This window comes from Apteryx rowi, unplaced genomic scaffold, assembly GCF_003343035.1.
Source record: "Apteryx rowi isolate R43461 unplaced genomic scaffold, aptRow1 scaffold_78, whole genome shotgun sequence".
NCBI classification, from domain to species: domain Eukaryota; kingdom Metazoa; phylum Chordata; class Aves; order Apterygiformes; family Apterygidae; genus Apteryx; species Apteryx rowi.
Genome location: NW_020451071.1, coordinates 1528825 through 1556724, shown reverse-complemented (window position 1 = coordinate 1556724; position 27900 = coordinate 1528825). Strand labels below are relative to the sequence as shown.

Sequence of the window (27900 nt, the reverse complement as noted above, 5' to 3'; positions counted from 1 at the left end):
TCTTCAGAGTTTTCTGCCTGAAACACTATTAAGTTTTCTTCAATRCTATATCCACTCTAGCACACAAAGCTTACTCATGTGGAAGTGTAATTTGGGCTACCCATGCCAATTTTCATAGTAAAGCAGTTTGTGCACATGTGGATAAAGCATTAAATACCAGGGATCAGTAAAAACACTGCCATCAGCAGACACCTCCAGCTGAAGTATTAGAAAGTAACATGATTTGCTGAGGAGAGGGCTTTATTTTGAACATCTTTAAAAGTCCCATCTCATCGGCCCTTTTCAGTTCTCATCTCTGGTGGTAGGCAACCGTCTCTGCAGCACTGTTTTGCAATTCTGCCTTCAAATAACACATGGCACCAAAATGTCTAAATGAGGCAAGTTTATAATGATTGATGTTTATCAAGCTCCTGGATTTATTGAAGGTACTTTAATTAATTGCCACTCAGTGATGAATAAGTGCTTAATAAACCAAAATCAGATGTTGAATAAATCATATACTCTAATTACATACTATGATAAAAGGCTGTTTTGATTGCAAAGTCAAGTTCTAGGGTAAGGACACCATTTTCTAGAGGTCAGCTCYGAGCTACCAGCTTCTGGCTTTTGAGAGTAGATGCTAACTTTTTGCATACAGAAGTAAAAGAGCTGTGCCTGTCACCACTTTTCAGCAGGAATCCTTTATTTTAATAATGCTACTTTTGGTGACAATGCTAGCACTTTCTCATTACCTGCACAGGGATCCAGTTTAAGATTTCATATTTGAGCCTGTTGAATACAAGAAATCAGGCCACATTCTGTCCACTTTTCCTCAGCTACCCCAGCGATCTCTCCTCACTGTCTGCCCCTAAAAGGCTGAACAGGCACTCCGCGTGTAGTTCAGGTAGGGGAAAGAGCTGCCTGCAATCTATTTCTACGTTCCTGTTCTTCCTCTCTTTCTGCCCACCCATGCAATGGCTGTACACGTGTGGTGATTTTTTGGGGGGGAATTTTGTGAGCGGTAGGAACCCCTTATATTTGGAACCCCTGAAGCAGAATGATCAAAAAGGAAACAAGAGCAGGAGCCTCACACCTGAGTGGCAGTCAGAGACTGCCGAAAGGGCACCCAGGAGGGATCAGGTGTTTCTGTAAGTCATGACCACTGGCACGCTTTTAAATTCCCACCCTCTTCAGATACTTTAACAAGTATTATTATGGCAGTCCAGCCATCCGGAACAGCTTTACTGAATACTTCCTGCCTCTCAAGAGTTCCCGACCTCCTTCCATCTAATAGTATTCCCAGTTCTTTTCCTATTTGTGCAGAGACTTAACAGGAGTTCTTGAGGATAGCTTAGCTTGAACCATTGCCTTCATTCATGGCTTTTCAAAAAAACAAAAAAACCACACACACACACACACACAAAAAACACAAAAAAACAAAAGCAAAAAACAAACAAACAAAAAACACACCACACACACCCCCTCATTATTAAGCCAACACATTCATGTGTAAGCTTCCTGAATGCAGCACTGACATATATTATGAAGCAGCTCAAATCTGCTGCACGTTGACATTTTTTTCTGATAATTTCTTAAATGCATGGATTTAGTTGTCAGACTCCATATGCAGTACACTTTTTTTTTTTTTTTTTGGTGGAAGGTACCATTTTTAATCTTTGCTTCAAGCTCTGATCTTCCAGCTCCAATTGATACTGGTCAACACTGAGATCAATTAGCACCTTATAAGACTAGGCTCCAAAAAAGTCCAGGTTCAGGAGAGAGAGAAGCACTAGGCTTTCAGACCAGATACATATTTCAGAACTGCTGTATTACTGATAAATAATTCACTGCTTACCTATCTACTGAATTATGTTATAAATACAAGTTTTGAAATAAACATTTATTTGCATTGACAAGAAAGAAGTCATAGCAACCGGATGTTTAGGAAAAAAAAGATGCCTGGACATGTTGTAAGTGGAAAGAACCAAGTCTGACCAGAAGAATTCTGTATTTTTCTTTCAACTGCGTGTTGGTGAGGTTAGTCAGCGTGAAATCTAAACACAATACCAGTACTGTCACAAGGCCAAGGCACCACGAAAGACGACAACTGCTGCTGCAAGGCAAGTGCAATGCAGTGCTAGTTAGCGTTGGTATGACATCAGTCAGCACACTCAGCTGGTTCTCTGTGCGCTTGTACCACTGCCTTAAAGATGTTGGCGGTCTTTAATTCTTCAAAACTGACAAAAATTACCAAAGACTGACTTATGCCCTATAGGTATCAACCCTGAAAAAAATACTCTAATTCTTAAAATAGAAATTGTCCATTTGAGTGATTTTTTTTTCTTTTTAAACAATTCCAGCATCTGTAACTGATCCACTATAGTCCAAAGCAATAACCATTAAGCAATTAGGTCCTTCATGAATAATGCTGTTAAAAAAAAAAAAAAAGGAATGATTAGTTTTAAAGTATATGTTAACTAGAACAGAAGCATAGATAACAGCCGTTCAAACTACAGGTTATCAATAAAATAAAAAAAACACTTTTGCAGCTTAGAAGAAATGCAGGTCATCATGTTCTGAAATGTGTTCATTTTGTGTGAGGCAGATACGATTGCATCCCCTTGCTTAACAGCCTAAGTAACTCATTATAATAAACATTTTTGCTGGCAATCCTCCCAAGGCAGTCATGGACTTAATTGGCCACCAGGACTAAATTTTCTACAGTGGAAATTATCCAAATATAGCTAGTGGAATACCAGGAGAGATGACCAAACATGTGATTGAATTAAATAATTCAGTGGAAGGTTTTTCTTTAACTGACATGGCAGCAGAATCAGTCCTTAAATGTCTACAGAAGAAGAGACAGACTACACTTGTGGATAGCCCATATATATGACTTCAAGCAAGTAACTTCTGTAAATGGAACATAGCAATTTTTTCTTCTAATATCCTACCATCACAACATCCTGTTTTCCAAAAATGGGGCACAGTGCCATGAGCCACTCAGTTCTGGCCAGATCTTCATGATAACGTCTCCTCTACACCCAACAGATATCCCATGGCTTGGGTTTCCCCACATTTACATGCTTCTGTCAGCTCTTAGAGATTTTCAGACACAACTCTGCTGGATGCAAGGAATGCACCTCCGGAAGTACAAGGGGTAATTCTGTCAAAAAAGAGGCATAGGAAGTTATAGTGGTTTTTAGAACATAACTACAGGTGCACTACACAGTGTTTAAATAGCCATTAAATAGTCACATGTAAAGCAGACATGCTTTCCTCTTATCATACTTCCTAAGCTGTCAAATCAAACTAGGCTTATACATTAAAAAAAAAAAAAAAAACTGTTAGAATATAAGTTTTTTTCCTTTGGGGGGAAGATTCTGAGGAGACTAACTGCTGAATCTGTCTGCATACTCAGATCTGAGACTACCTTGACTCGAACTGCATTAGAATTACAAAGAGGTAAGAGAGACAGGAAATTTTTTCCTTCACCATAAGCTTTTGCAACTCTTTACACTACAAATAGTATCACAACAAATGCAATTGGAACATCAGCTGTTACTAACATGCACACCTCTCAACTTTTGCCACAGTTGCCTACAACAATATTTCATGGTTGTCATAGATTTTCCCCTTGTAAAGTAGATCTCATAGGGTCATCTGAACCAGTGGCAAATACTATTTTTAGATGAAGCTACAATGCCACCATGAAAAGCTAAATTTAGGAATTAAAATGATACATGTTGAATGGGTATATACTACACTACCACTGTACAAAAGGAATTGGTGGGAGTTATGAAAAAAAACCTTTCTGTAGAACTGGTGATGGACTCTCATCTAGCTACCGTAACAGATAATCACAGTTCTAAGCCAAAATAGCTCTCGCTACTCCAAGTTACGGAAACTCTTACCAGTTCCTTTTGGAGTATTAAGTGTATCCAGATTCAACTGCACATTGGCTAGGGGAAAATGTAAAACAAAAAACTCCAGTGTCCTCGTGGCAGAGAGCAAAGATTTGGCCTTCTTTCTCCAGAAGAAAACCAAGCATAACAGCCTTACTTAAGAAAGGGTTGCTTTAGACCTAAACCACATCATCTGTAAATAAAGTATTTGCCATCTCAGCCAGAAAAGTTATTGCACATTGACAGATTAAGTCACTTGTATAAATCCAGAGCATTCAGTTAAGTCAACAATATAGGGTATAATAGATATTGGACAATTAAAGAAGTGATAACGAAATTTTTGGGAAAAGAATGGTGTCTCCACATCTAACTGTTCTTCACATACCACTGTTAGGCACAGGGAATTCTATATTACCAAATGTAAGAGGGAGATAGGGGCAAATCCCAGTGCGCTGAAGGTTTAGGTCATTGGGCAGCAACTTGCTTTTAATTAAAGCAAGACATTTGCTACAAAGCACATAGCAAGCAAATGAACCAGTATTTTCTCATGTTTGTGTATTACATAGCACAGTTACAGCTTCTTGGGAATGATGAGCCATGATAATAAAAAAAGTCCAGTGTTTGAGATTACTGTATTCTGCAATTAGCCCAGTTTACTAAGGAAGCAAAGCTCATGCAAACATGCTGCCTACATATATTTCATGAAAAGCTATAAATATTCAATAGTCTGGGGAAAAAAAAAATAGATAGTTGGCCAATTTTCAAAGCAAATTTGACAGAACAGTAGAAGTTACTGGAAAGTGGCCCAAGAGGATACAAATTCACATTGCTGTTTTCTACGAGGATTCTGATTTCAAATAAGACTGAGCTATCTCAGTTAAACTAAAGCTGCAGCGTAAGTCAAATCAGCCATCAGATAAATCTACTGGAATCCAACCTTCGGTAGTTCCAGAACTCATGAATCTGCTACTTCTCCCCCACAAGCACTTGCCCAGAAAGCAAGTTTCTTGTCAGATACAAAGTAGGAGCATGCTTCCATATTCATTTATCAGTGTGTGACACTGAGAAAAGAGAAAAGCTATAGAAAGATAGGACTTAAATCTTTGTATACAGTTTCATCAATAGCCTGCTTTATTATTTAGTATATGAAATTAAACAGTCCAGATTAAGACAGAGAAAAACTCATTGTAGTATTTCTTCATTCTTTTTCCTAAATTTGTGCATCTAAAAAAAACCCCACACCTTAAAAGACACAGCATCATTCTAATAGTCTTTGCTATATGATGATACAAATGTAAGTTTTCTTCTGATCAGTGGTTTACCCTTGTGATATGCATCCAGCCACATGTTCCTTCTTAGCACTGGAAGTAGTAAAGACGACAGAACACATTTGAATCCAACAGTAGTTTATTATCCACTCATTGCAGGGGAAGTTAGACACTTCAGTTACCAGTTAATGAGAGTTTAAATATTAGTTGACAACTGCAGAAAGTGTATGGTGAGTACAAAACCATTAACCATAATTAACAAAAAAGTTCAGATGTATTAATTTTTAAATATCAGGCTGTACACTGTTATACAGCAACCATTATATGATCCTCAACTAATTCAGGGCTTGTGCTTGAAAGCATTTTTTTAATAATAAAAAAAAAAAAAAAAGTTCTCCAAGAGGTTGAGAGACTGGGGACTAGAACTGCATCATTTCCTGAAATACTACTAGCATAGAGCCTTACCTAATACAGACAAAGCTATTTTATGTTTTATGAACAGTTGCTTTTATCAGGAAACACAGTAACAAGAAAAACCTATACATAAAAAATTAAACTCCAATATGCAAAATATATATATACACCTATCTGTATTGTACTACAGATCCCATACAAATCAAGTATAGGCCAAATTTTGGCATTGTATTTAAGTGCATGAAGTTTAGTACAAAATCCTGCTCAGACTTTGCTCTTACTTTTCAAGTTACTAGCTCATGAATTCATCTTTTCCAATTACAGTATTTTAAATTGAACTGTATTAAGAATTTGTTTCTATTTCAGGAATATCAGCCTTGACTTTCATTACACTTTAGCAAAGTTGTGCAAAAAATCTAGTAATTGTTTTTCTTGTACTAATAAAATGCTCCAAACTGATAGGGCTTTTGTTTACGCTTAGCAGTTAGTATGTTTAAGGTATTAATCTCCTACGTAATCGCTATTCTTCTTTGATCCTACAGGAATAGTTGATTATATAATGTAAGCACATATTGCTTTATTTCATTTTGTTAAATGGACTCTTATCAACAAACAAATTACTTCCGGTGCAGAACTGAGTGCAAAAAAATTTTCTAATGCATAGTAAGTTTGCTTCATCTCCAGCATGTGATACTAGCAGTTTAGAGAACACCTACAGAGCAATAACCTGTCTGCCACATGATATCTGATTTTGTTTTCAAATTATGGTTTTTTTTGCTTTTGATTCAAGTAGTATTGTAGGAAGAAAACATTAGTGATCCAACCAATCTATTGATTTAACAAATATGATATTCATGGTCAATTTTAAAATAAGCTTATATATTTGTGCCAAAACAAAAAGGCCACTTAAGCTTTTGGATAGAATAGCAGCCTGCATCAAGTCATTCAATGAGACTTCCACAAAAAAGTCAAAGTTTCCTCAAAGTAACTTGTAGAATATAGCAGTAAACTGTATAATCCAGAAACATTCTATATTAGACAAAAAATGAAACAGCTTCCAACTTACACCCTTTTAAAGTCTTGTAAAATTGGGTTAAGTATGGTTTTATAAACAGCAATCTCTCAGTTCTCGAAAGCAAGGATATTACATTTCTATCTTACAAGGCAAGGCAGGTCACACACACACACTCATGCCTATATGCATGTCAGGACATGGACATGACCTTCAGGGTTCATTTTCAATGTAGTATGTAAGGACCTAGATGCAGAACTCCCAACAAAATTAATAGGAGTTCGACAGCTATGCCCTCTTACATGATTGAATTATTAAGTATCTTATATATTGTGTGTTAAAAATCTAGTTTCATGTCGAGAAAGCAAATACTGAAATAGAAACAACTTTTAGCACAACAGATGTATTTACTTACAGCATGCAAAGTTTGTTTTTATGTATTTGAGCAGCTAACAGCCACTAACAGTCCTTAAATATTTACAAGTTCAAAATGACAATCTTTACATAAGCAGTATTTTTGCAACTGCTCACAAATAGCTCAGGACACTCCCTAGGAAATAAACAAGAAATGAGTAACAAACACTGAAAGAAATCTTAAAATATAATGGCAAAGGAAAACATGATAGCTTTTAAAATCCAGACACGTTAACACTGTTTGGTTAAAAAAAAAAAAAATTTAGAGATCCTGGTTTTTAAAAGATACATCTTTCTGTTTTTTCAGGAGCTTAAAAAAAGGTTCCAATTAAGCAAACAAAATACAACCTCCTTTGGTTTGCCAATTTACCTTAAAATAGTTTTTTTGTTGTTTTCTTTTTTTAATTTGCAAGGTAAGTAAATAAGGCATATATGATCAGAGGCTCAAGAGTTTTATATGTGATCACACAGAAGAAAGATGCTTCAACCTCAGTTGCCAGCACAGGAAGCAAAAGTAAAAGCTTTCATGTAAACATGCAACTTTTTTCAAAATAACAAATTCTAAAGATATACCCAAGATTCAATGCATATGTTAGTCCTATTTGAGGGCCAGGTCAGAAAAAAGTCCTGCTCATATGTTTAAGGCAGGTATCTAAGACTAATTGGGGTCTCTCCAGCCTTTTGGAAAACAGGAGTTTGTGTACACTCTACGCGATCATTAGTTTCAGTTTTATATTGCATACAGTAATCAGGTAAGACAAACATTGTTCATATCTTTTTTTAATAAATGTGTATCTGTATCTGCTTCTATAAAATAGTATTATTTCTTTTTAGGACTACACAACCTAGAACTGAGAAAGTTCAATAGCAGTGAACATGAATAATTGTTTCTGCACTGCCTCATAAAAACCTTTCAAGTGTATTACCCTTCTTAGAAGACAGTTAACTACCTTCTTAAAGCTATGTTAAATTTATTTATAAATAATTTGGTACCAGCTGATGTTCACACTACAAACATTTATGTTCAACTCTAGCAATAGTTTAGGGCAAAGAAAGTGCTCGAGTTTTACTTACTGTTTTGTTATGACTGATGTGAAGGAATCTTAAGATGCTATTAACCAAAAATATACTAAAATGCAAATCTTGTATGTAGAGTTGGATTTTTAAGTTTTTGCATTCCTGCCTTTCTTTCCTCTGTTCTATAACAGTATTCACATTGCATGATATTTTGTGCTAAACTGCCCTCTTAAGCCTAGCCCCTTACAGAACATGAAAATAGAATAGTAAAACTTTATTCATGTAAACTTCAGTAAAGTAGTTGCAATCTGGAGATAGGGTTGTAAAGGTGCTGTATAAACCAACATTCTGATATACATTTCCTGCAGACTACACTATATGGTACATAGGACATGACATTTTAAAGTTACCCAATATAATGTATAAAAATATAAAATATATATTTTTTATATATATAATGAGTAATAGTAGAATGAGCTACAGTGCAATTCTCCTTAGTCTGCTGAAAGTCATGACTGCATATGATTTTTTCCACCCATTCTAAAGTTTCCACAGTAGGTTTTCTTTTCCATTAATAGTATGACAGCTATAAAATACAGCGTTAAGAACAATCCTACGCTGTAAACTTCAAGTTCCTAAAAGTTTTAACAGCAAATACGTACCTTAAAAATTAGTTTTGTTTAACTCTCCCTTCTGTGCTACAATTTAAACATTCTTCCCTATAAAGTGTAAAGCTAGGATATTTAAGGAAAATATGTCCTAAATTTCAGAGGAAGTCATCCTATTAGTATTATTTTCCCCAGTCTTCAGGTTAATTTAATATCATTAGAACTACAATACCTGTTCAGGGTTTTAAGCAAAAAGCCTTTTTGTATAACTGCCCCCCAGTTATTTATTCAACCTCTATCTTAGTGTGCAAAGCCATATCAGTGGAAATCCCTCCCTCAAAACCTTGAAAACTGATTTACTGCACATGCAGCATAAAAACTGCAACAAAGGAACAGAGAGAAAAATCAAATATAGAAATATGTACTGAAAGCAGCTAAACATTTTCTACAAGATAAGATCTCTTCAACCGTAGGAGTGGTTTAACACACTATCAATTCCTTTGAGTACATTCATAACAGTGCATTCTAAATGCACATCAGAAGAATCAGCTTTTCACATTTTCTAATGCCAGCGTACCATAGCTTTGACTGTTTTAAGGACAAAGGAGATAGGAAGTTAATTTTGTTAATTTACATATTAACAGAGTTTGGAGCTCATATCTCCAATACAATAAACTTCTAATTCCAAGTATTTCTTACAAAAATGTAAGCTTTGTATTCTAGCTAAATTATTCACTAGACTTCCTAATCAAGTTACGTTTTTCCTGAAAAAATGTGCTGATACAAAACTAAGTAATTCATGTCTTGCCAGAATGCTGCAATAAGACAGTTCCTGACATGGAAAGAACAGCTTAGGTGATCAAAACAAAACAACCCCCCCCCCCCCACAAACACACACACATAGACAAAATGAAATTCAAAACAGAGGCACATGAAATTATAGTTCAAGGATCATGCCCTACTCATCACTTGGAAAAGGAACTTGAAAAGTTGAAAGTGCATTATTATTCAATAAAACCTAGATACGCACAAATCATTTATGCATTGACAACACTGTCTTGAGTGCTGAGATCTATCAAAATGATCAAAATTTTAATTTGATCATTATTTTGTTTTATAGCTATCTAAACTGGGTAAAAGTGATTCCCACCTTAAAATACGGTATGTTAATGAATAAAAATACATATAATTTTTCTAGAACTCTGATTAGATTTTCTAAGCACATCTCTAAAAACAATGGTCCTTCTAAATCTGTTTGGAATAATATGTGAGGCCCATTTCTTAGTAGGATGGGTATTTTATTGTTTATATTTTTAGATAATTAATTTTGAACATCTGTCCACTGTATAAACAATCCACAGAAAAATATATCCTCTACCAGTAACTTACAATGCACATTAAAAAATACCTACAAAAGGGATTATTGTCCATTCACAATCTTTTGAGCCTAAGGACACGATTCTTGGGCCATTTCATTTATGCAATTTTAAACAGGCTAAATTGAATATTCTGGTTAACTTTAACCATGCCAGTAATGTGGAAAATCTAACATTTAAATGCATTTGCCTCGTTATGTATGATTTAAAATAAAATGAATCATTTTTACATCACAGTATATATGGCATTTCTTAATTTAGCAACAGAAAGGCACAGTTATCAAGCCATAAAATACAGTACCTGAATCTTACATACTCCATTGATATCTAACACCAATCCAGACATTTCACTGTGTAAAAGGGACTACAGAAAAAAAGCTTCTGTTTGTTTGTTTGTTTTTTAGAAAAAAACAACCTCATTGCAATTTTGGTCCATTCAAAATGCCTATTAGCTGAAACATCTTGAAGCAGGGTTTAGGGAAAAAATAGAGGAAAACAAATTATTTAGCAGTTTATGGTCCAACAACTTGAATAAGTTATTATGAAATGGCAAACATCATGAATGGAGCTTTCGGATTAGCTGTCAGACATACTTGTCAAAATGTCAAAGTATACAGGTACAGTATGACAGATGTTTCAGATACATTCATTGCATCTCGCGCGCACGCACACACACACTGCTACAGCAATAAGTCTAGACACAGCATTTATAGAGTTTAGCACTTCTCAGGAACTGATATTTGACTGCTGGCCACATACCATACCAGAGATGTGCAGTGTCCTTTAAATGCTTTGCCTGCTATGTATTGCTGTTAAAGTGAAGACCCCTGCTAAAGCCAAACTCACTGCCCTTCCCTTAGCAAACTAGTGCACCTTTTCAAAAAGCAACTAGCTCCATTTTCCCTATTTAAAGTGATGAATCTGCATCAAGAAAGACCAATAAACTGGAAGAGACAAGGGACAATAAACATGAGGGAGAACCCAACCATTCCGTATGTAATATAGCGATAGGGAAGCTCAACTTCCATGCGTTGTCTTGCTTTCCGTACATCATCATGTGGTATGCAGAATATTTTACATGCCAGTGGAATAGTGGCTTTTTTCATCACTATTTTTGTTAATAACAGAATTACTACTCCAATTAACAACCGCAATATGGCTTTTCCAAACACAGTCACAGTGAGAGAGGAAAGAGATAAAGGTAACGTATCAGGAGGAGGATCTAGGTTTAGACCCAGCATGTAGTTAACATGAGAGCCACAGGCTACTCCAGCTCCACAGCCCAGTATCTGAGCTGTGTCTCCTCGTGATGTGCTCCAGGTGTCTAGAGTGAAAGAGAAGATGCCCAGGGCTAAATGAAGACTGATGATAATTAATGGTGCATATTTGTAAGTTAAGTTGAAGTTATCAATCAGGTCCACAACTGGATGGAAGACAACCAAGATGAGAATAGCATACAGAAATCCAGCGATAACATCCTGTTGAAGAGAGATAAAGATACAGTTTCAGTGTAATAACTATTTCAAAAATTAAGTTGCATTAGCATGGAGACAAATCTAGTTGCTCTGTTGCTAAAAGCCACTTGTGGATTCCCATGTTTTCAGATTTTTTGTAAAAGGTTAAGTCTACTTTTATTTTTAAGGATAAAGTAAGAAATTGCATTTAACCACCTATTAATAGGACACCTGCATCATAATCAAATTAAGCTAACAGCTTTCTGTTCCTGTTCTTTTCTGAAATTGTAGATCTACCTATCTGCTGGCTACAGTGGTCCTTGTCCAGGATCAGGCCATTTCAGCCCACAGTCAGCACAAAGCCCAGCTTAAAAATAATAAAGTAAAATTCCACCAACTTAGTATGCTGGAACAGCTCAACACTGAACCAAGTGCCATGGCCAACACAAGGTTGGGGGGGGGGGGGCGGTAGGGACAACTGGTAAGACAGGAGAGGACCACAGCAGCTAGAAGTTAAGTAGCTTAGACTATCACAGTCTTACTGTGACACTTGATGTATCACAAACTTGAAGAATGGAGAATGGTTTCCAATGGTGCAACTATTAAAGGAAAAGGGGGAACTTCAGTGGCTCAATACTTGATTCTTTTTTTAATATCTTTTCTTAAAGTCACTCTTAGTTTCTTTTCAGTTTATCATTAGATTTCAGCTGCTGTTGGTTATCACTCAGTTGTACAGAATTATCTATGACTTTGGTCACCATTAGTTGTTACGAAGGAATTTGTTGAAAGCTTTTCAGAAATCCAGGCACTAGTGACTGGACCACTAAGCGTTCATTCACACGCTTATCAGCTTTTCCTTAAGTACCAGGAGGTGTGACTTTTGTACTGCTCCTTCTTCAATGAATCATTTTTACTCACTTCCACTAATTGTACTCTTGATAAAAGCTTTAATACAATTTGCTTGGTACGAAAGTCAGACTTGGTCATCTCAGAATCACTCATGAAAGTCGTCTGCCACACTTGCCATCCTACCTCCCTGCACCTTAGGCACCATGGTTGATTTGTAACAGGTAACAAATGGTTAATTGTATTTACTCAAAAACTGTAGAGATTTCAAATCTGAAACTGATGAATAACCTAGTTTACATGATGCATTGCTTTTGTTGCATGACTTTGTTCTAAGACTTTATCTTGAAATACCAATTCACCCCATTTATCCTCCATACAAATGGTTCTGACTTGGGAACCTCCTAATCACTTTGCAGTAGACACCAATGCAAATTAATCATTCTTCTGCAGCTGCTGTGTTTTCATGTGCTCTTTTTCACTTAGTTCATTTACCAGCTTTACCACTCACTACTAGGCTTCCTGCTTTCCATGCGTTAGCTTTTGTCCTTTCAGCCAGTACTCCTCAAAAACCTCTTTGGCCTTCCTTATTAGTGGTTTTACATTCAGATTGCCATTTTGTAGTCTTCCAGTTTTCCCATTTGGACACCACAGGCATCTATGTTTCAGTGTGATTTTTTTTTAATTCTTTCTAATAACTAATTCTGTTTTTCCACCACAACTTTGTTAATTGGTTATTTAGAATATTTGGTAAGTGAAATCTAGCCATTAGCATGGTGCTCAAATGCACACCCCTTTGAGTATTTTTTGGGGGGGGGATTTTTTAATTTTTTTTTTAATATTTGCTCTTTTTGGAAACTAAATGTTTCTGGATGGGAACTTTAAAGGGAAATGGGGCTGCTTACTCCTAAGAAAGCTGGAATGATGTCCACTGTTCTAGAGTAGCTTAGCTTTAGTTAGTTGGACTTTGAACTCCATGCTGTGAACTACTAAATCAAGAATTGCTTTTCCTCCAATCATTCCTTAACAACTACTTTTTGGTACAGCTAATTATGGTATCTTGAAAATTTAATTCCTGGTTAAGTGTCAGGTCAGGACACAAGGCAAGCTGGAGGCAAGAGACAAATTTCCCTATTATCTTCATGTGTCAAGGAAATATCTTCCTACAATAATCTTCCTTATACAGGACTTAACATCAGTGTTCACATACTGGTACTTGTTTATTCCTTACTGCATAAATGCCACTTCAACACCAGCAGAAATTAAAATGCATTTAGGAATAACAAAGTAATTTCGAAATCATACTGTTCTCTAATGCTTTTGAAGTGTTCTCATATGCTAAGTTTGTATGCAAGTATATATATATATATATTTTTTGCATTGCAGCAACAAAAGCTGTACTGGAGACCGAGGGGAAAATAACTTCTGTAACATCTAAGACTACACAACTACTGAGCTAGCACTTTTTCCCTCACTATCTTGCTTTACTGCATTATTCTTCTTCCCCTAAATAATTCTTGCAAAAACAGCAATGAAGCTGTGTCAAGATGACAAGTGAAACTTGAGTAGACTGTAAGAGCCACTCTCCTATTGTATAAAATTATTTCAAAATTCTTCTGAATGATCTACATTATAGAAGAAGAGAAGTTAGTCTACACTTTGTAACCTTTGTCATCAGTTTCCATACTAAAACTGCTAATAAGCATCAGTTAAATCTCAACTGTACACCAAGTTCATCAAAGAAGAGTATAAATTAACAGAAGTTTGACATGAGCTTTTAGCTATTGTATTGATTCTTTAACTATTTTGTTAAACTCCCACATACAATTTACTTTCCTTTATCTTAAGCATGTGTTAGAAAAGATTTTTTTAGTTATCAACTCAAAGTAATATCTTCTAAGAGAGATATGTATGAAGTACTTCATGGAAGATGCACACCTTTCATATCAAAACTTTCAGAACTATGAATACATCTAGCATTGCACTTGTACTTCAAAAAATTCCCTAACCTCCAAGGTTTGTCTTCTTGCAAGAGACTTGCAAACTTGCTCCAAATATGCATCTCACAAACAATACACCTCATCTGAATATTCTATAGGTGTACAGTGTAACTGAGCATGTAAAAACAAGCTACTAGAAAAACTCAATGTTCTTTGATTTCTGTCACACAGTATAATGCTGTATTTAGCAATACATACTAGTTTAAATTAATTTGACAGTGAAAAAAATCTAATGGTTTACTACTTCTGCAGAAAAACATTAAGTTTTTTTTAAAAGATTGCTCTCCCTTCCCCCCCCCCCCAATTTCTGGATCCCTATAGGAGTTTTCTAGGGGGTCTACATTCATTTATAATGAGTACAGACATAACAGTTTAAGCATTAAAGATGCCACAATGAAGTCTGAACTCTACAAAGGGCTGACTGAAGGATAGTCTCTACACACTAAAAATAAGACCTCAAAAGTCTGAATGATAACTCAGTTACACTATTTTTTCTTTTTTAATAAAACACCACTGAAGATGATTTCAACGTAGCTCATAGGAATCCATTTTCCTTTATGCCATGCAACAAAAGCAAGTACAATCATAAATATTGCAACCACACATCAGCAATTTTCTAAAAAGATCTAAGAATTCTAGAGGTACATTACTGTAAATCTTGATAACACACTTGTTTACATTTTTCTCTATTTGTTTCATCTAGCCATCACCTACTATGAGATTGAGACCCTCATGCAGAGCTATTTCTTAAAAGAACTCATATAGAAACTAGCATAACCGCTACCTAATCTTTAGTTTGCAGCCAAGTACTAACATCATTATTTGTATTGATCCTAAATTTAACAAACAATAACTAAGCTACAGAAATAACAATAATGCAGAAACCAACTAGACAGCTGATCCAAACTGCTTAAGTTCTATTAAATTTTGCAGAGTATCCAGTTATTTTACGGGAGCCTAAGAAATAGAGCTAAACTGAGTTTGGGTGCTAGTATTAATACTGTTTTCTTCCTGTTTTTACATGATTACTGCACTTTAAGGGCAGCCTAGAAACGTGTGAGTGCATATTGCAGATCAGGAAGTTGCTCTAGCAGTGTCAGCACCCTCCCACCCCCTTCAGACGCTCCTTCTGCTGTACATGGAGCCTTCTGCAGGCTGGATCAGCAGCTTGTGCTGCAGCAGCCCATCGCCACATTAGCTGAGGCCCCATCCCTGCCACACAGTTGAACATGTGCCCCCCTTTGTAAGTGGAGAAGAGTGCCCAGAAAACAGATCGAGGTGGGTGCTGAGCTGGAGTGTTAAAGAAATGGCTTCCCCCCCCCTCGACTTCTGAAGTTGCAGGGAAAACCTTTGTGAAAGCTACAACTTTTCTAAAAAAAAAATCCCAACAGTACTTTGTCCACTGATGAACCAGAAGTATTCTGTTCCTGTATGATACGACATTCTAAAAATCTACAATTACTGCACTATAAATAAGTGATGGAAACACACAAAATCAGAACAACATTAAAATAAAAATTTAGTATGATGATTTTCTTACCAAAATTGAATGCATTCCCATATAAATTCGACTACAGCAAACCAAAGAACACCAGCAGAATGCAAGAATCAGCCCAAACATAAGGGGATACTGGTAGGGAAAAATGGAGAGATTGTATTAGAATTTGAAAATAATCATTCAAGAAGAATTCTATAGTTAATTCTAGAAAAGTCATTTAGCAACAACCAGTTAATGCAACTTATGCTTACCCTTCTTCTTGCCCTAGCCTACCCAAGCTTATTATAGCACCTCCTACAAGTGTGCTTCTTATACAGACCATTATAAAGTCAAGCTTTTTCAGTTTTTTTTTTCCTGTCCTCTTCCTTTGCATTCAGGATACGTGACTTTTGGGGCATTGGTCATATCTTTTCAGACAAAGCAGCAAGAAGTTATTACATCTTTGTAACAGCCGAAGCCTTGCCACATTATGGTACCCTAAGTTGACAGTATGGACAGTGTCAAGCCTTGTGTTATAAGCTGAGGAGCAGCTTTGTTCAAGGTGAAATGGCTTTGTAATAAACTAGCGTTATGAATGAATTCACAGGAAAAATCTAATAGCTTTACCTTTCTCCTGAAAAAGCAGAAACCATAATAATTTAGAAATGAGTTTAATCCCTTATGGACTGGCTTTAGAGTTTCTGCAAGCTTTGGCTCAATCTCTGAACATCAGCAGGAAACTCCTGGAATAGTAATTTTCTTTAAGCTCTATGAGCCCATATAAAATTTTCTTATGAGTCATGTTAATTACACAAAAAAAATCAAAAATTACTTTCAAAGCCTTAGAGCAAACTCTCTCTCTCTCTCTCTCTCTCTATATATATATATTTAAAAGGGTCTCTCTAGTGGGAACAAACAATGTACTTTGTTTTAACAAACATATATCAAAGTGCAGAAAATTAGTATTTTAAATGTTATAGGTTTTGGATGAAAGGTAGCATACAAATTCACATCTTACTGCACAGTAAGAAATGCTTTTCCCACTACTGTAATGCAATATGTTGTGCAAGATGGGATACAGCTTCCTTTTGCAGCTTTAAAATTATTAGTTTTATAGAAGAAGCAGTCACAAGGCAAGATGGCAAGTTTCCAAGATTGTTTTACTTCCTACATAAAAGCAGTCATACCAAAATAAATTTTTTTTAAAAAAGGTTTTCAATATAGATAGACAGTCTTGATGTACTGGAATCTCATAATGAAAACTAGGAATTACAGACAATTTTCTTGCCTTTTCCTTTGCTCTTTTTACAGATAAACTGAAGGGTAGAATATCCACTATCTTAGAGAAAAATACCTTTAATCTACTTGGAGAAAGTTCTACGTCCTTTGTGAAGGCTACTTAACAGACTGTCAAGCTTTTAAGTCACTCTTTCAAACAAATGTTTGAGACAAGATTAGCAGTCTTTATCATCGTTCTGTAATGCTTTGAATTTGCAGCTCCAGAACCATGTTGACATCACAAACCTAAAAAATTCCTCAAGCTAAGAGAAAAATCAGGAATTTTACATTTCACATCAAAAACAGATTTCACATTAAAACCACTTCTAAACATTCAGTGTAAATAACAAAGCTCACACTTTTGTTACATCTAGTTTAAAATCCAATTCATGTAGCAACCTGGCTTTTTCCTACTACACTCTTACCTCCAAATAGTACCTAAGCAACATGACCTCCTACTGATTTGATTCTAACTGAAACACAAAAAAGCAACAAACTCAGTTTCCTGCCTTTAAGAATTATTCTGATAATGGCCAAATGCCAATACTATGGCAGTACTGCAGATGTGATTGCAAAGTTATTAGCTGCTGATACAGTTACGGTACCCACAAATGTAATCTTTGTGCTTCCCAGAACGCATTACAAAGTAAACCCATTACTCATCCCCATTATGCCTTTACCATCATTGCCACCGATTTTGGGGTAGAAGTAATGCTACCTGCACCAGGAGGACACTGGAGCCACACAAACCCCTGCCTGGCAGTGCTCCAGCCTGTCCCCAGGGGACTGCCAGAGCAGAGATGCCATGCAGGGACAGACAACCCCATATCATCAGAAGTAAAGAGGAGCTTCTAGCACCCCTTACATGTTCCACAAGGTGTGAAATCCCAGGAAGACCAAGCCTTGCTTGCCAGAGACTAGCAAGGGAAGAAAAGATCTACCAACTCCAGAACAACAAGGTCTTATTTTCAGAGTCCCAGGCAGGGAGAGTAGAATGAATTCTGGAAAATGAAAATGATTGCTCTTGGTTTCGAACTGTCGAGGAGGTTGTGTTCTGGGAAGAAGGAAAAAGTGTCAGAGACTTCCACTTTGAAGAAACTTTGGAAAGAATGTTTGGTTCTGTCATATCTCACACTACTCCTCCAAAGTTTTTTATGCTATTGAGAACAGGTAGCCACGAAAACATCTGAAAACACTGACTAGCTTAGTTCTYGGATACAGATGTATCCTACAGAGAACTTCCCTGTCTTGTCCTCGAGACATTTTTACCTTGATTCCATATATCCTTAAGTAAACAAATTTTTTAAATTAAACCTTATCCTCTAGACTAATTATTCTTCTGGAAGCAACTTTAGCATGACCTGTCCACAGGTATTAGATATATAATATTAGATGCTAAATTACAGTATTTTTAATGCATGCTAATATTGATCACAGAAGCCCTAAACAGAAACAGTTTCTTTCCACCCAAGACAGATTACTCACTACAGTATACCTAGCTGGACTGCATCCAGTGTACTGTAAAAAAGTAGAAGCTTGCAATAATTATTTCCTCTGAAAAAATATTCCACAATACAACAGTTAAATAAATTTTCATAATTAGTTCCCACCCTAAACATTCTCTTCTCTGCTCCCACCTTTATGCAACTGGCACACCTGGACAACTGCCAGTTTATCTGAACTGATAGTTATTTTACTGACTGAAATGAGGTAGCTACAAATAAACAGATATCTTTATGTATAAAGTACGGGATTAAAATTTGACCCAAAGGATGTTTTAACCCTCATCTGTCTTGGTTTCTTCCAACATTACATCCATACCTCCCTGCATGGCCCCCCATAACTGATCTGATTTTCTTCCTACAAGCCCAGAACCCAGCTTAAATGGAGCCGCTGGCTCCAACACAAATGAAGCCCAATAGCCCAACATCCTGCCTCCTCCATGGCTGGTTTTCACCTATGCCTTTTAGGAGCAGCCACTGGGTGCAAGAATTCCTAGAACACCAAACCGGTAGCACCTGCTTAAGATGTGCCTCGAGGTGGTAAGGCAACCGGGTACTTTGTCCTCACATGTAGGGATAAGCGCACCAGCCAACTAAAGGAGAATTAACACTTTCACACAGCTTGTAGCCCAGAGCTCCTGCTCAGCAGCCTCCAAGTCACAACACCAGCAGAAAGCATCATTGGGATCCTTAAAATGTGCTCAAATGACAACTTTACTTTCAGATAATACTTTTAGAAAATGCTTACTACTACTTCAGAACTGCATTACTCCTAATGTTGTTTCATCTAGAAAATGACTTCCTGTATATTTTGCATATATAAAATGGTTCTGCCTTAATTATAAGTATACTCCCATTGCTTAGGCATATGAAACACCCAAAATACCACAGATGATCTATGAGTGTATCTTAAGATTATTAACATTATCAGACCTGTTTTACAACAAATACATTTCACAAAGCTGCTCCTCCATCAGCAAATGAATGTTCAAAGAAAAAACAAAATTTCAACATTTACTGTGTCTCCTACTTAAAATAGGCATGATTTATTAAAGTTGAAACCTTAATATAAATAATCTCAAGCATTCATGGAAGAAAAAGCTATAAAAATTCCTTTTCTGAAGTTTGCTTGGGTCTCTTACTTATTCTGGAAAAAATACTGCCTTCACAAATCTGAAAACTAACAGGTATCAATTACTCCTAAGTTAAAAATTTTTAGAACTTTTTGATATAGTTGTGTATACACACTCTGCCAGTTTCTACTTAAAGACACCAAAGCAAGACTGCTGAATTCCAGCGATGGTTCCTCACATGCCAGATTGGACACAAAAGACACGAAAGGCAGATCACTAGCTCACCTCTTCCACAATTCATTGCTGTTCTCACTCATCTAGGCTTCAGAAGGCAGACTGGCATCATCGCTCCTTTCAGAGAAGTGTCTGAAAGGTTTTCAAAGGTCACAGCTGGCAGAGGTAGAAATAAAAAACAGGCTTCATTCTCTTTGCTCGTTCTTTTTGATAACAGAATTGACCTATCTTCATTCTTGACCATACTCTGAGCAACTTTGAGGTGGGTGTTCAGGAAGAGCCCACTTCAGAGACAAACTTCGCACCCTCTGCCCTCATGCCTTCACTAAGGCCATCCTATTCAGACTCTCAAGAGCTCACTATACCTCCATAGCTACCACGTCACCTCAATAATTTGAGCATGGGGAGTATTTATTGAACTGTGTACTACTCTGTTTCCAAATAAAAAAAAACACACACACACTTGTGATTTAAAAATGTAATCTTACACAAAAATAAAGACACTGACTTAGTACTCAATCTAACTTCAAGATCATATGCTGACTCAAAACCAACAATAACCTGGTATTTTCTCCTCGGGAAAAGTCTCCCACCTTCTATATTAGATCAAATAACTGACATCCAGTTTACATACATCTCTTTCAGAAGGCCAGAATAAAACTTTGATAATACAAACCCTACGCACATAGCACAATATTACAAGATGAACGGAGGCATATGGAATTGAAAAGTGAGGCAGAGATTGTAGGCAGCAGTGAAAAAATGCAACATACAGAGATTAAAAAGATACCATAATTGATATTTTTGTTTTTAAAGGTTTGAATGGGTATGTCTCTTTGAAGGCATCATACCTGTTGAGAAAAATATCCCAGTCTTCATGTATATAATTGAGGGACACATCACCATGCATGTTATTTAAGAAAAATAAGATTGGGTAAAAATTCAAGGTTAATTCCTAAACTCACATATGAACTGTGAAATCAAAGAAAAACTCAGGAATACTTCCGAYTGACTAGACGACTCATCTCCCAAGCCTCAAATTTGGCCCCATATCCACAATCTTGTTTTAATAAAATATACCAAAGTGGAAGTTAGTAGGTTTTGGAAAGCAGTAGTGAATCCACCTCCTGTTAAGTCTTGGAGAGTTTAATGCCCTATGTTTTTAATAGGAAATACTCATTTGCTTTAATTACATTCTCTAAAAAGGGCTAGCAAGCTTCTGACTTGATCACATGGAAAACATTTCCCTCAAGTGCCCATCCTCTTTCCTCCCCTTAATCTGACTTTATGCCAAAAGTCTTAATAACAGAACCATTGTTTGAAAATGCTCATAAGGAAACAATCTGTCCTGAAAGCTTTGACCTAGGTCAGAAAATTCCTTCTTTCTTAACGGAATATTCTTCAAACACACTATAGATGCCTATTTCTTTTCTTTTTTTAAAGCACATTCTGCACTAGAGGAGTTTCCAGCGTGAACAAAAGGTTCCAAACTAATTTTCAAATATTTTCAGTGTTCTACAATATCGCTTAATGATCTTTAAGCATATGATAACTCAGAAGTTCAGCCTGAGTTTGAGACAGTTATCTTTAGGGCAGAGTTAGATTAAAGAATCCAAGCAGGACTTGCAGCATCATGGTTTTACCAAGAGATTTGGGCTATGTGTTGGCAATACTCATACAAAAACTATAATCAGTGTTTAAAGGAATGACTAGGAGACATTAATTGGTCAGATAAGTACAAAAACACAGCATGTAAAGATTTGCAGGGAAGAGGAGAAGGGAAAGAAGATGGTTAAAAAAAGACAACCTGTGAGTCACTTTAGGAAAAATAAACAGACAAAAAAAAAAGTCTCTTGAAAAGAGGCCAAGTGGTAAATAGCACTGTTCAAGCTACATTTATCAATTATTTATTTCCTTTTTTCTTCCACTGACTAACATTAACATTAAAGAGCATAAAGAAATCTGAGTGCTACAAGTGATTACAAGAACCTGTTCCTTAAATTCCAAGGAAAAGATTTCAGAGTGACTTAAAGGTTTAATTTTCTGCTACACATCATCTGAAAAGAAATCTAGAGTTACAGTAAGAATTAGATCCTGTTACTGCTTTTCCTTGCAGTCATGACAATTAACAATCCCTGTCTGAACACCCTGCAAGAATCACCTACAGCCTGCTCTGCTTACACCCTCAACACTGGGAAAAGTAGKTTTTTTTCTGCAAACTGAACATTTCCTAGGTTTAACCAACACATCCTATTTGTAAGTATGAAAAGTACTTTACATGTATACAATCCATGAAGAAAAAATAATAGCTTGAGAAGTGAAGCATTTCCTTTGAATTCTTTCTTCATCAAAAAACCTGCCTCTAACCTTGGGGCACTTGTTTTTACATAGTCCCCCAAGATCCTTTAAACTAAATAAAGATTTGCTTATGCAAAACTGTAAAAAGTTTATTGAATGGCAATCAGCACAACTTACTGGGACAGGCTGTTGCACAGGCCCAGCAGAGATCCCCAATGGGATTTGTAATAGGTTGCTATGCTCAGCAAATTCACCCTTTCAGGAGCACATGAATTCAACAGGCCATAGCACCTTTTCCAGCTTCCTTTACAAACAAATGACAGACACTAATATTCCCTACAAAATTAGACCTTACAAATCAAGTACACAAGACAAGGCCAGTTGTAACCCTCCAAATTMCCATCTCTTTATTTCAACAGCTCTTTACTGTGTGGGTATTCTAGGTTTCCAATTCACCTCTTCAGCTACATTTCTCACATCAAAACAGTTCCCCCCCCCCAAAGTTTCAAGAAACACATGTAAGATAGAAAACTCATTAGACAAGCATACATCTCCCTGCCTGAGTTTCTTCACAACATTTTAGTATTTCAGTCAGAATCCATTTGGGCTTCTCTAAAAGAGGAAACATCYCTTCTCTGGAAGGAGTCTGCGCTTGCTCTTATACATAAACTTCCCACAGAAATTGTATGCAAGAGATGGCCTCCTATATCTAGCTTCCAGTTTTATCACTCCACCAGTTTTACTTAAAATTCCAGCCTTTCAGCAAGGACAGCCACTTCAAACTAGGAGCTTGGCCACTTTCTGTAGAATTCCCACTATAGCAGCCAGAGAGAACAATTAAAGCATCTTATTAGACTATTCATCCAACTCTGAAAATTCATTATTCCCCCTTCCTAGTGGGGATCGGAAAGAAGTTAGCCTTTTGAAAGGAAAGAGCAGGCAAACAATTCCAGAGATAAAATTTAGTAGTGTTCAATCAGAATGGAGTAGAACTCTCTCAAATCCCAATACAGGTCCTGCCAAACCCATTTCATTTTACTAGATTCATCAGCTTTGGTTGACAGAAGTAATAGTGTAGATGAAGGATTTCTAGAAGAGTGGCCTGGTACCACATGACATTCTTATACAATTAATACTACAAAAGATCAATAGAACACTAAGCAAATTAAAACTGAAAAATACTTTGAGATGCGTCAGTCAAAGGAATCATTACAGGATGGAGGGACTCTAGTGCAATTTAGCTGTTAGCACTTATTAGGCCAACATTATCATGGATGGGCTGCTAAGACAGTCATTGCTGATAGGATTTGCATATAACACCAGCAGACAAGTAAATAGTGAGAAGGACAAAACTGCCATATTTAATGTTCTAAACCACTTCACAAGATAAGCCCATTCAAAAAAAAAAAAAAAAAAAAAAAGAGTGGTTAATATAGTTACAGAGGCAAGATACTCATCAATCAAGCTCTGGGCTCCTGCTAAATATCAACTTAAAGTTCATTCAGTGGCCCGCAGTGAGAGTCAGCAGTTCTTGACGCAGCTCATTAATTCAGAGCTCAGGAAGTAGCAAAGCTCGACATCACTCGCAAAGCTTGACAGCTCCTGCCAGAGCCAGGCTGAGCCCTGGAGCAACTCTGCCAGAAAAGTGCATTTTTTTCTGTCTCTCTAACTGATTTTTTCAAAATAAAACAGGAGGGTTATGACACATTCATGTAGCATCCTAACTCAAGCACCATTTCTAATCAAGTATGAGTTGACATCTATTTGAAATCAGCAGTTCAAGCTCATCAAAAAAAAAAATCTTTAAAAAAGACTTCTTCCAGAAGTGTCAGCTTGAGGCTTTTGAAGATTTTTACAGATTAAAATTAGCAGTTCATACTCTCTCTTCCTCACCACTCAGGACACTGTATAATCAAACCAGGCTTAAACTGTCAACATTACAAAAAAACCCAAAACAAAACAAAAAAACCCACTAATGTGATAAAGGTGTGCTGTTTCCTACATCATATCAGTATCTAGAACCACTTTTTTTTTTTTTTTTTGAAACAATCTTAACTGCTTATCCTTTATTTTCAGGTATCAAACTATATAAAACTACTGATATCTATAATACTTTTAAATTCTAGCTAGTCTTTGGCATCAGCTTTGTATTTCAAGGTTACTGAAATGTCTTTGAAACACTATTTGCTAAGATCTAAGATCTGCTAAGAGTTAACAAAATAAACACAAAACTATAAAAAAAGATAAGGCAAGCAGAGTCAAACCTTTCAGGAAGCTCTCACAATGCAAGGACTAATTGAAAAATTGCATTCTGCAATGGACAGAACAGTTAGCTATGATCAAAATTGTTTTAACATATAATTTGCTTGCTGCTGAAAGTTCAGTTGTACTGAACAGTGCCTGCATCCAAAGTCTCTAATTGTGAAAATTAATCACAACTGTCTTCAAAATACACCATCTCTGAAATTTTTTTTACTTGAACAACTGCATTTATAAGCAAATATTTTAGTTTTACTATGTATAGTCAAAAATTCTTTTCAATATAGGATTCAAATAGGAAAATAATTGTAATAGCATTACTGATAGGCATTTAAAACTAGGAAAGCACAAACTTAATTCAACAGGTTAAAAGAAATCCAACTGAAATTCAAACTTTTTGTTTTTTAAGGGACAGGTTGGGCCATACCTAGAAAAATAAAAGCCTGCAGATTTACTCTATTCTGTATACTGTTAAAGGGAAGGAATCACAGACTGTATTTATTTGGCAGAAAAGCAGCACCACACAGTATTAGGAAATCCTAGACTAATGAAAGCAAATTCCAAATAAGCTATACTGGAAAGTGATTCCCTTTTCACGTGAGTGATCTCTTCTGGTGCAAGAGTGGCTTTCTTTGATTTAGTATAAACCTTCTCAAGGTGACAAACTAAAGTAAAGTCACCTTTATTCCAGAATAAGAGCCTCTGCAGAGTGTTACAGCTCTATCTGCTTAAATTCAACTCAGTCTTGTTCCAGCATGATTCTTCTGAATAGACAGAGCGCTAAGATGTGAGCTTTACCTGTTACGATCAGGGTCTGTGCAATGCTTCCTTCTACTGAATAATATACTAAGACTGTACCCCAACATTTGCCAAGGGGTTTAAGTCCAACAGTTTATATCTATTGATACATAGCTATAATTTAATAAAAACGGGGGCTAATGACAGGGGAGCTTGCAATAACAGCTTTCCACAAGGTTCTGATGTCTGGCTCTTTTTTAATCCCTCTATTTCCACAACAGGAAGACAGAAAGTTGTCTTATAAATTCTACTCCCTTTCAACATAAGTAAAACATGAAGAACAGCAGAAGCATTAGATGGAAAATTAACTCTTCTTAGAGGTAAATCTAAAGACATTCAACACTCCAAAGGTTAACTTTTAATTAATATTTAGGAATAATTTAATGGCCAGAAGGAGTATTTTTTAGATGAAAGTTTTGAAATGGTAGAAGTTGGTTTCAGAGAGGTCTGTTATTCAAACATATTTCACGGGAAGAAATGAAACCGTCTGAAAACTCAAACACTTTGCCCTCCCACTTCCTAAGTACGATTCTAAGTGAATACTAACAGAGGCTGAATGTCTGTCATTTCTTAATATGCATCTGTTAAGAATGCATCTAGTTAACTATCAAAATATTTCACAGACTGCAGTTGCAGGGTTGGCAAACTGAGATCAAACTTGGTGCACTGGCAAAAAAAATACTATTTCACACATCCATTTGCTGGTTCTATAAATGCAGTCTAGCTGGGTTCTCCTTTGCGCACATGACAGAGTCTTTGCAAAGCTAATTGACTGATGCTACTAAATGAGGTTTCCAACACACAAAGAAATAAAATTCAGTTCATTCTTTAAGTGACATCAGACCCACAGATCTGACAAGAGTAATAATCAAATATTCAGATTGTATTCTGCCATAAAATCAAATTTAAGAGTATGCATCTTGGCGACTAAACTCTCAGTATGTATTTCATAAACACCCACCAAACGTTACATTACCTGATGCCTGCAGAACTCTAGCAAAATGGGACCTCACATTTTCCTATCAAAGAACTGGAATCCCTGATAGCTTTCTTTCAGGCATATTATATCACCTCTGCATAAGTAGATACATAAGCTTTCATTAAAGAGAGGCCAAATACAACTCTTAACCTCCAACCTTCAACTGCTTCCCTCCTTTCAGGCACCCATTCTACATACTGAGATGCAGCTGCAAAGTGTCATTCTGTGACCACAGACAGCTGGTGATCAGTAACAGTAACTGGGGAGATACTCAGCCCCTCATAAAGCTAAAAAGAAAAGGAAAAAAGAAGTTCTGTCCACATCTCACATAAATTAGGCAGGTATATAATCAGATCTTGAAAATATTAAGAGTTTAAAAGTGGACTTTGCATAATTTCTTGAACTTCATACACAGAAGCCCTGAAAACCCTACACAGAACATTTATTGCCCGGGAAAGCATTCTCCCTCATTTGCTCCTGAAGTGGGTGCAGTGATTTAAGGAAGTGACTACTCGTAGTGCCTTCTTTAGCATTATGTGCAACAGTAAGAACTCCAATAGCAAGCACTGCAACTAAGTACATGCCACAGCTTGTACAAACTAGATGTTCAACAGTGTTGCTTTAACTTAACCCATTGACTCAAAAGTGCAACAGGCAGACACTAAGATTTAGCTGGATGAAGGCTCTGAAAAGGCTCAGAGATCACTTCCTGCTATTTATGAGCACATTAATAGCGGTAAAGCCAGCTGAAAAGATATGTACCCCTCCCCGCACACAAATGAGCATTTCCAGTTTACGGGCAATGAAAGTGAAAACAGTTAACGAAAAGGCTAAAGCTACAAATTGACTCAAGCTACAAAGTAACTCAAAGCAAAGCAGGATCAGCGAGAAGCCGCTCAGTTCCTAGCTCTCCACCAAGTCATCTGTCAGTAAAACCAAAAGCCTATTAAAAAAAAAAATCAGATGCCTATCGAAACTCTGTGCAAAGCACTCGACCCTAGAGAAGCTAAGATGGAAAAAAAAAAAGAACTCATAAGAACGAAGTGTAGATTTTTTTTAACGCACACTGATCTGGCTACTCACCAAGTCAGCAGCACCTCCACTCAGAGCACAGAAATACTAAACACGGCTATTACCTAAGCACTCACTTGGATCACAGACAAAGCGCTCCGCCGCTGCATTTTAAAGGGCGCTTTTTGCACGCGGGGCGAGAAGGGCGCTTCACCCCCCCCCCCGCCCCCCAAGCGCGGCCCCCCGAGCGGCGGCGGCGGCGGCGGCCAGCGCAGGGCTGCAGAAGCCCCGCGGCGCGGTACCTGCCAGCGGCCGTAGCTGAGCAGGAGCAGCGCCAGGGGGATGGCGGTGCCCGACATGGCGTGCGTGGAGGGCATGCTGTACTCGGAGTTGTAGAAGACCTCCAGCTTCACCACGGGCGGCGAGGCGGGCCGCGGCCAGCGGATGACATCCTTGGTGCACTGGCCCAGGTACATCACCCACACCCAGATGATGATGAGCCGCCGGCCCAGCCAGGCGTCCAGGTTCCAGAAGCAGAAGGGGAAGAAGAGGATGTAGAAGAGCTCGTTGCCCAGCTCCGTGCCCAGGCTGAAGAGGTAGTAGAGGAAGCGGCTGCGGATGGAGAACTCCTGGCTGCCGTCTTCCTCGGTGAGGGAGTTGCGCCGCGGCCGCCTCCTCCAGCACGGCGGGGGGCCGGC

At 37.1% G+C, this 27900-nt stretch overlaps 1 protein-coding gene across 1 annotated transcript in view; it reads right to left on the bottom strand.

Moving 5' to 3' along the window:
* Window positions 1-10245: 10245 nt before the first annotated feature.
* Window positions 10246-27900, bottom strand: part of SGPP1 (sphingosine-1-phosphate phosphatase 1) — a 21685-nt gene continuing 4030 nt past the window's right edge. The window contains exons 2-4 of the mRNA XM_026088639.1: window positions 27505-27877; window positions 15834-15923; window positions 10246-11471 (exon numbers count right to left, since the gene is read on the bottom strand). Of these exons, the coding sequence (XP_025944424.1) occupies window positions 10920-11471; window positions 15834-15923; window positions 27505-27877 (1015 nt within the window). The 3' untranslated portion in view covers window positions 10246-10919. The remainder of the gene's footprint in view (window positions 11472-15833; window positions 15924-27504; window positions 27878-27900) is intronic.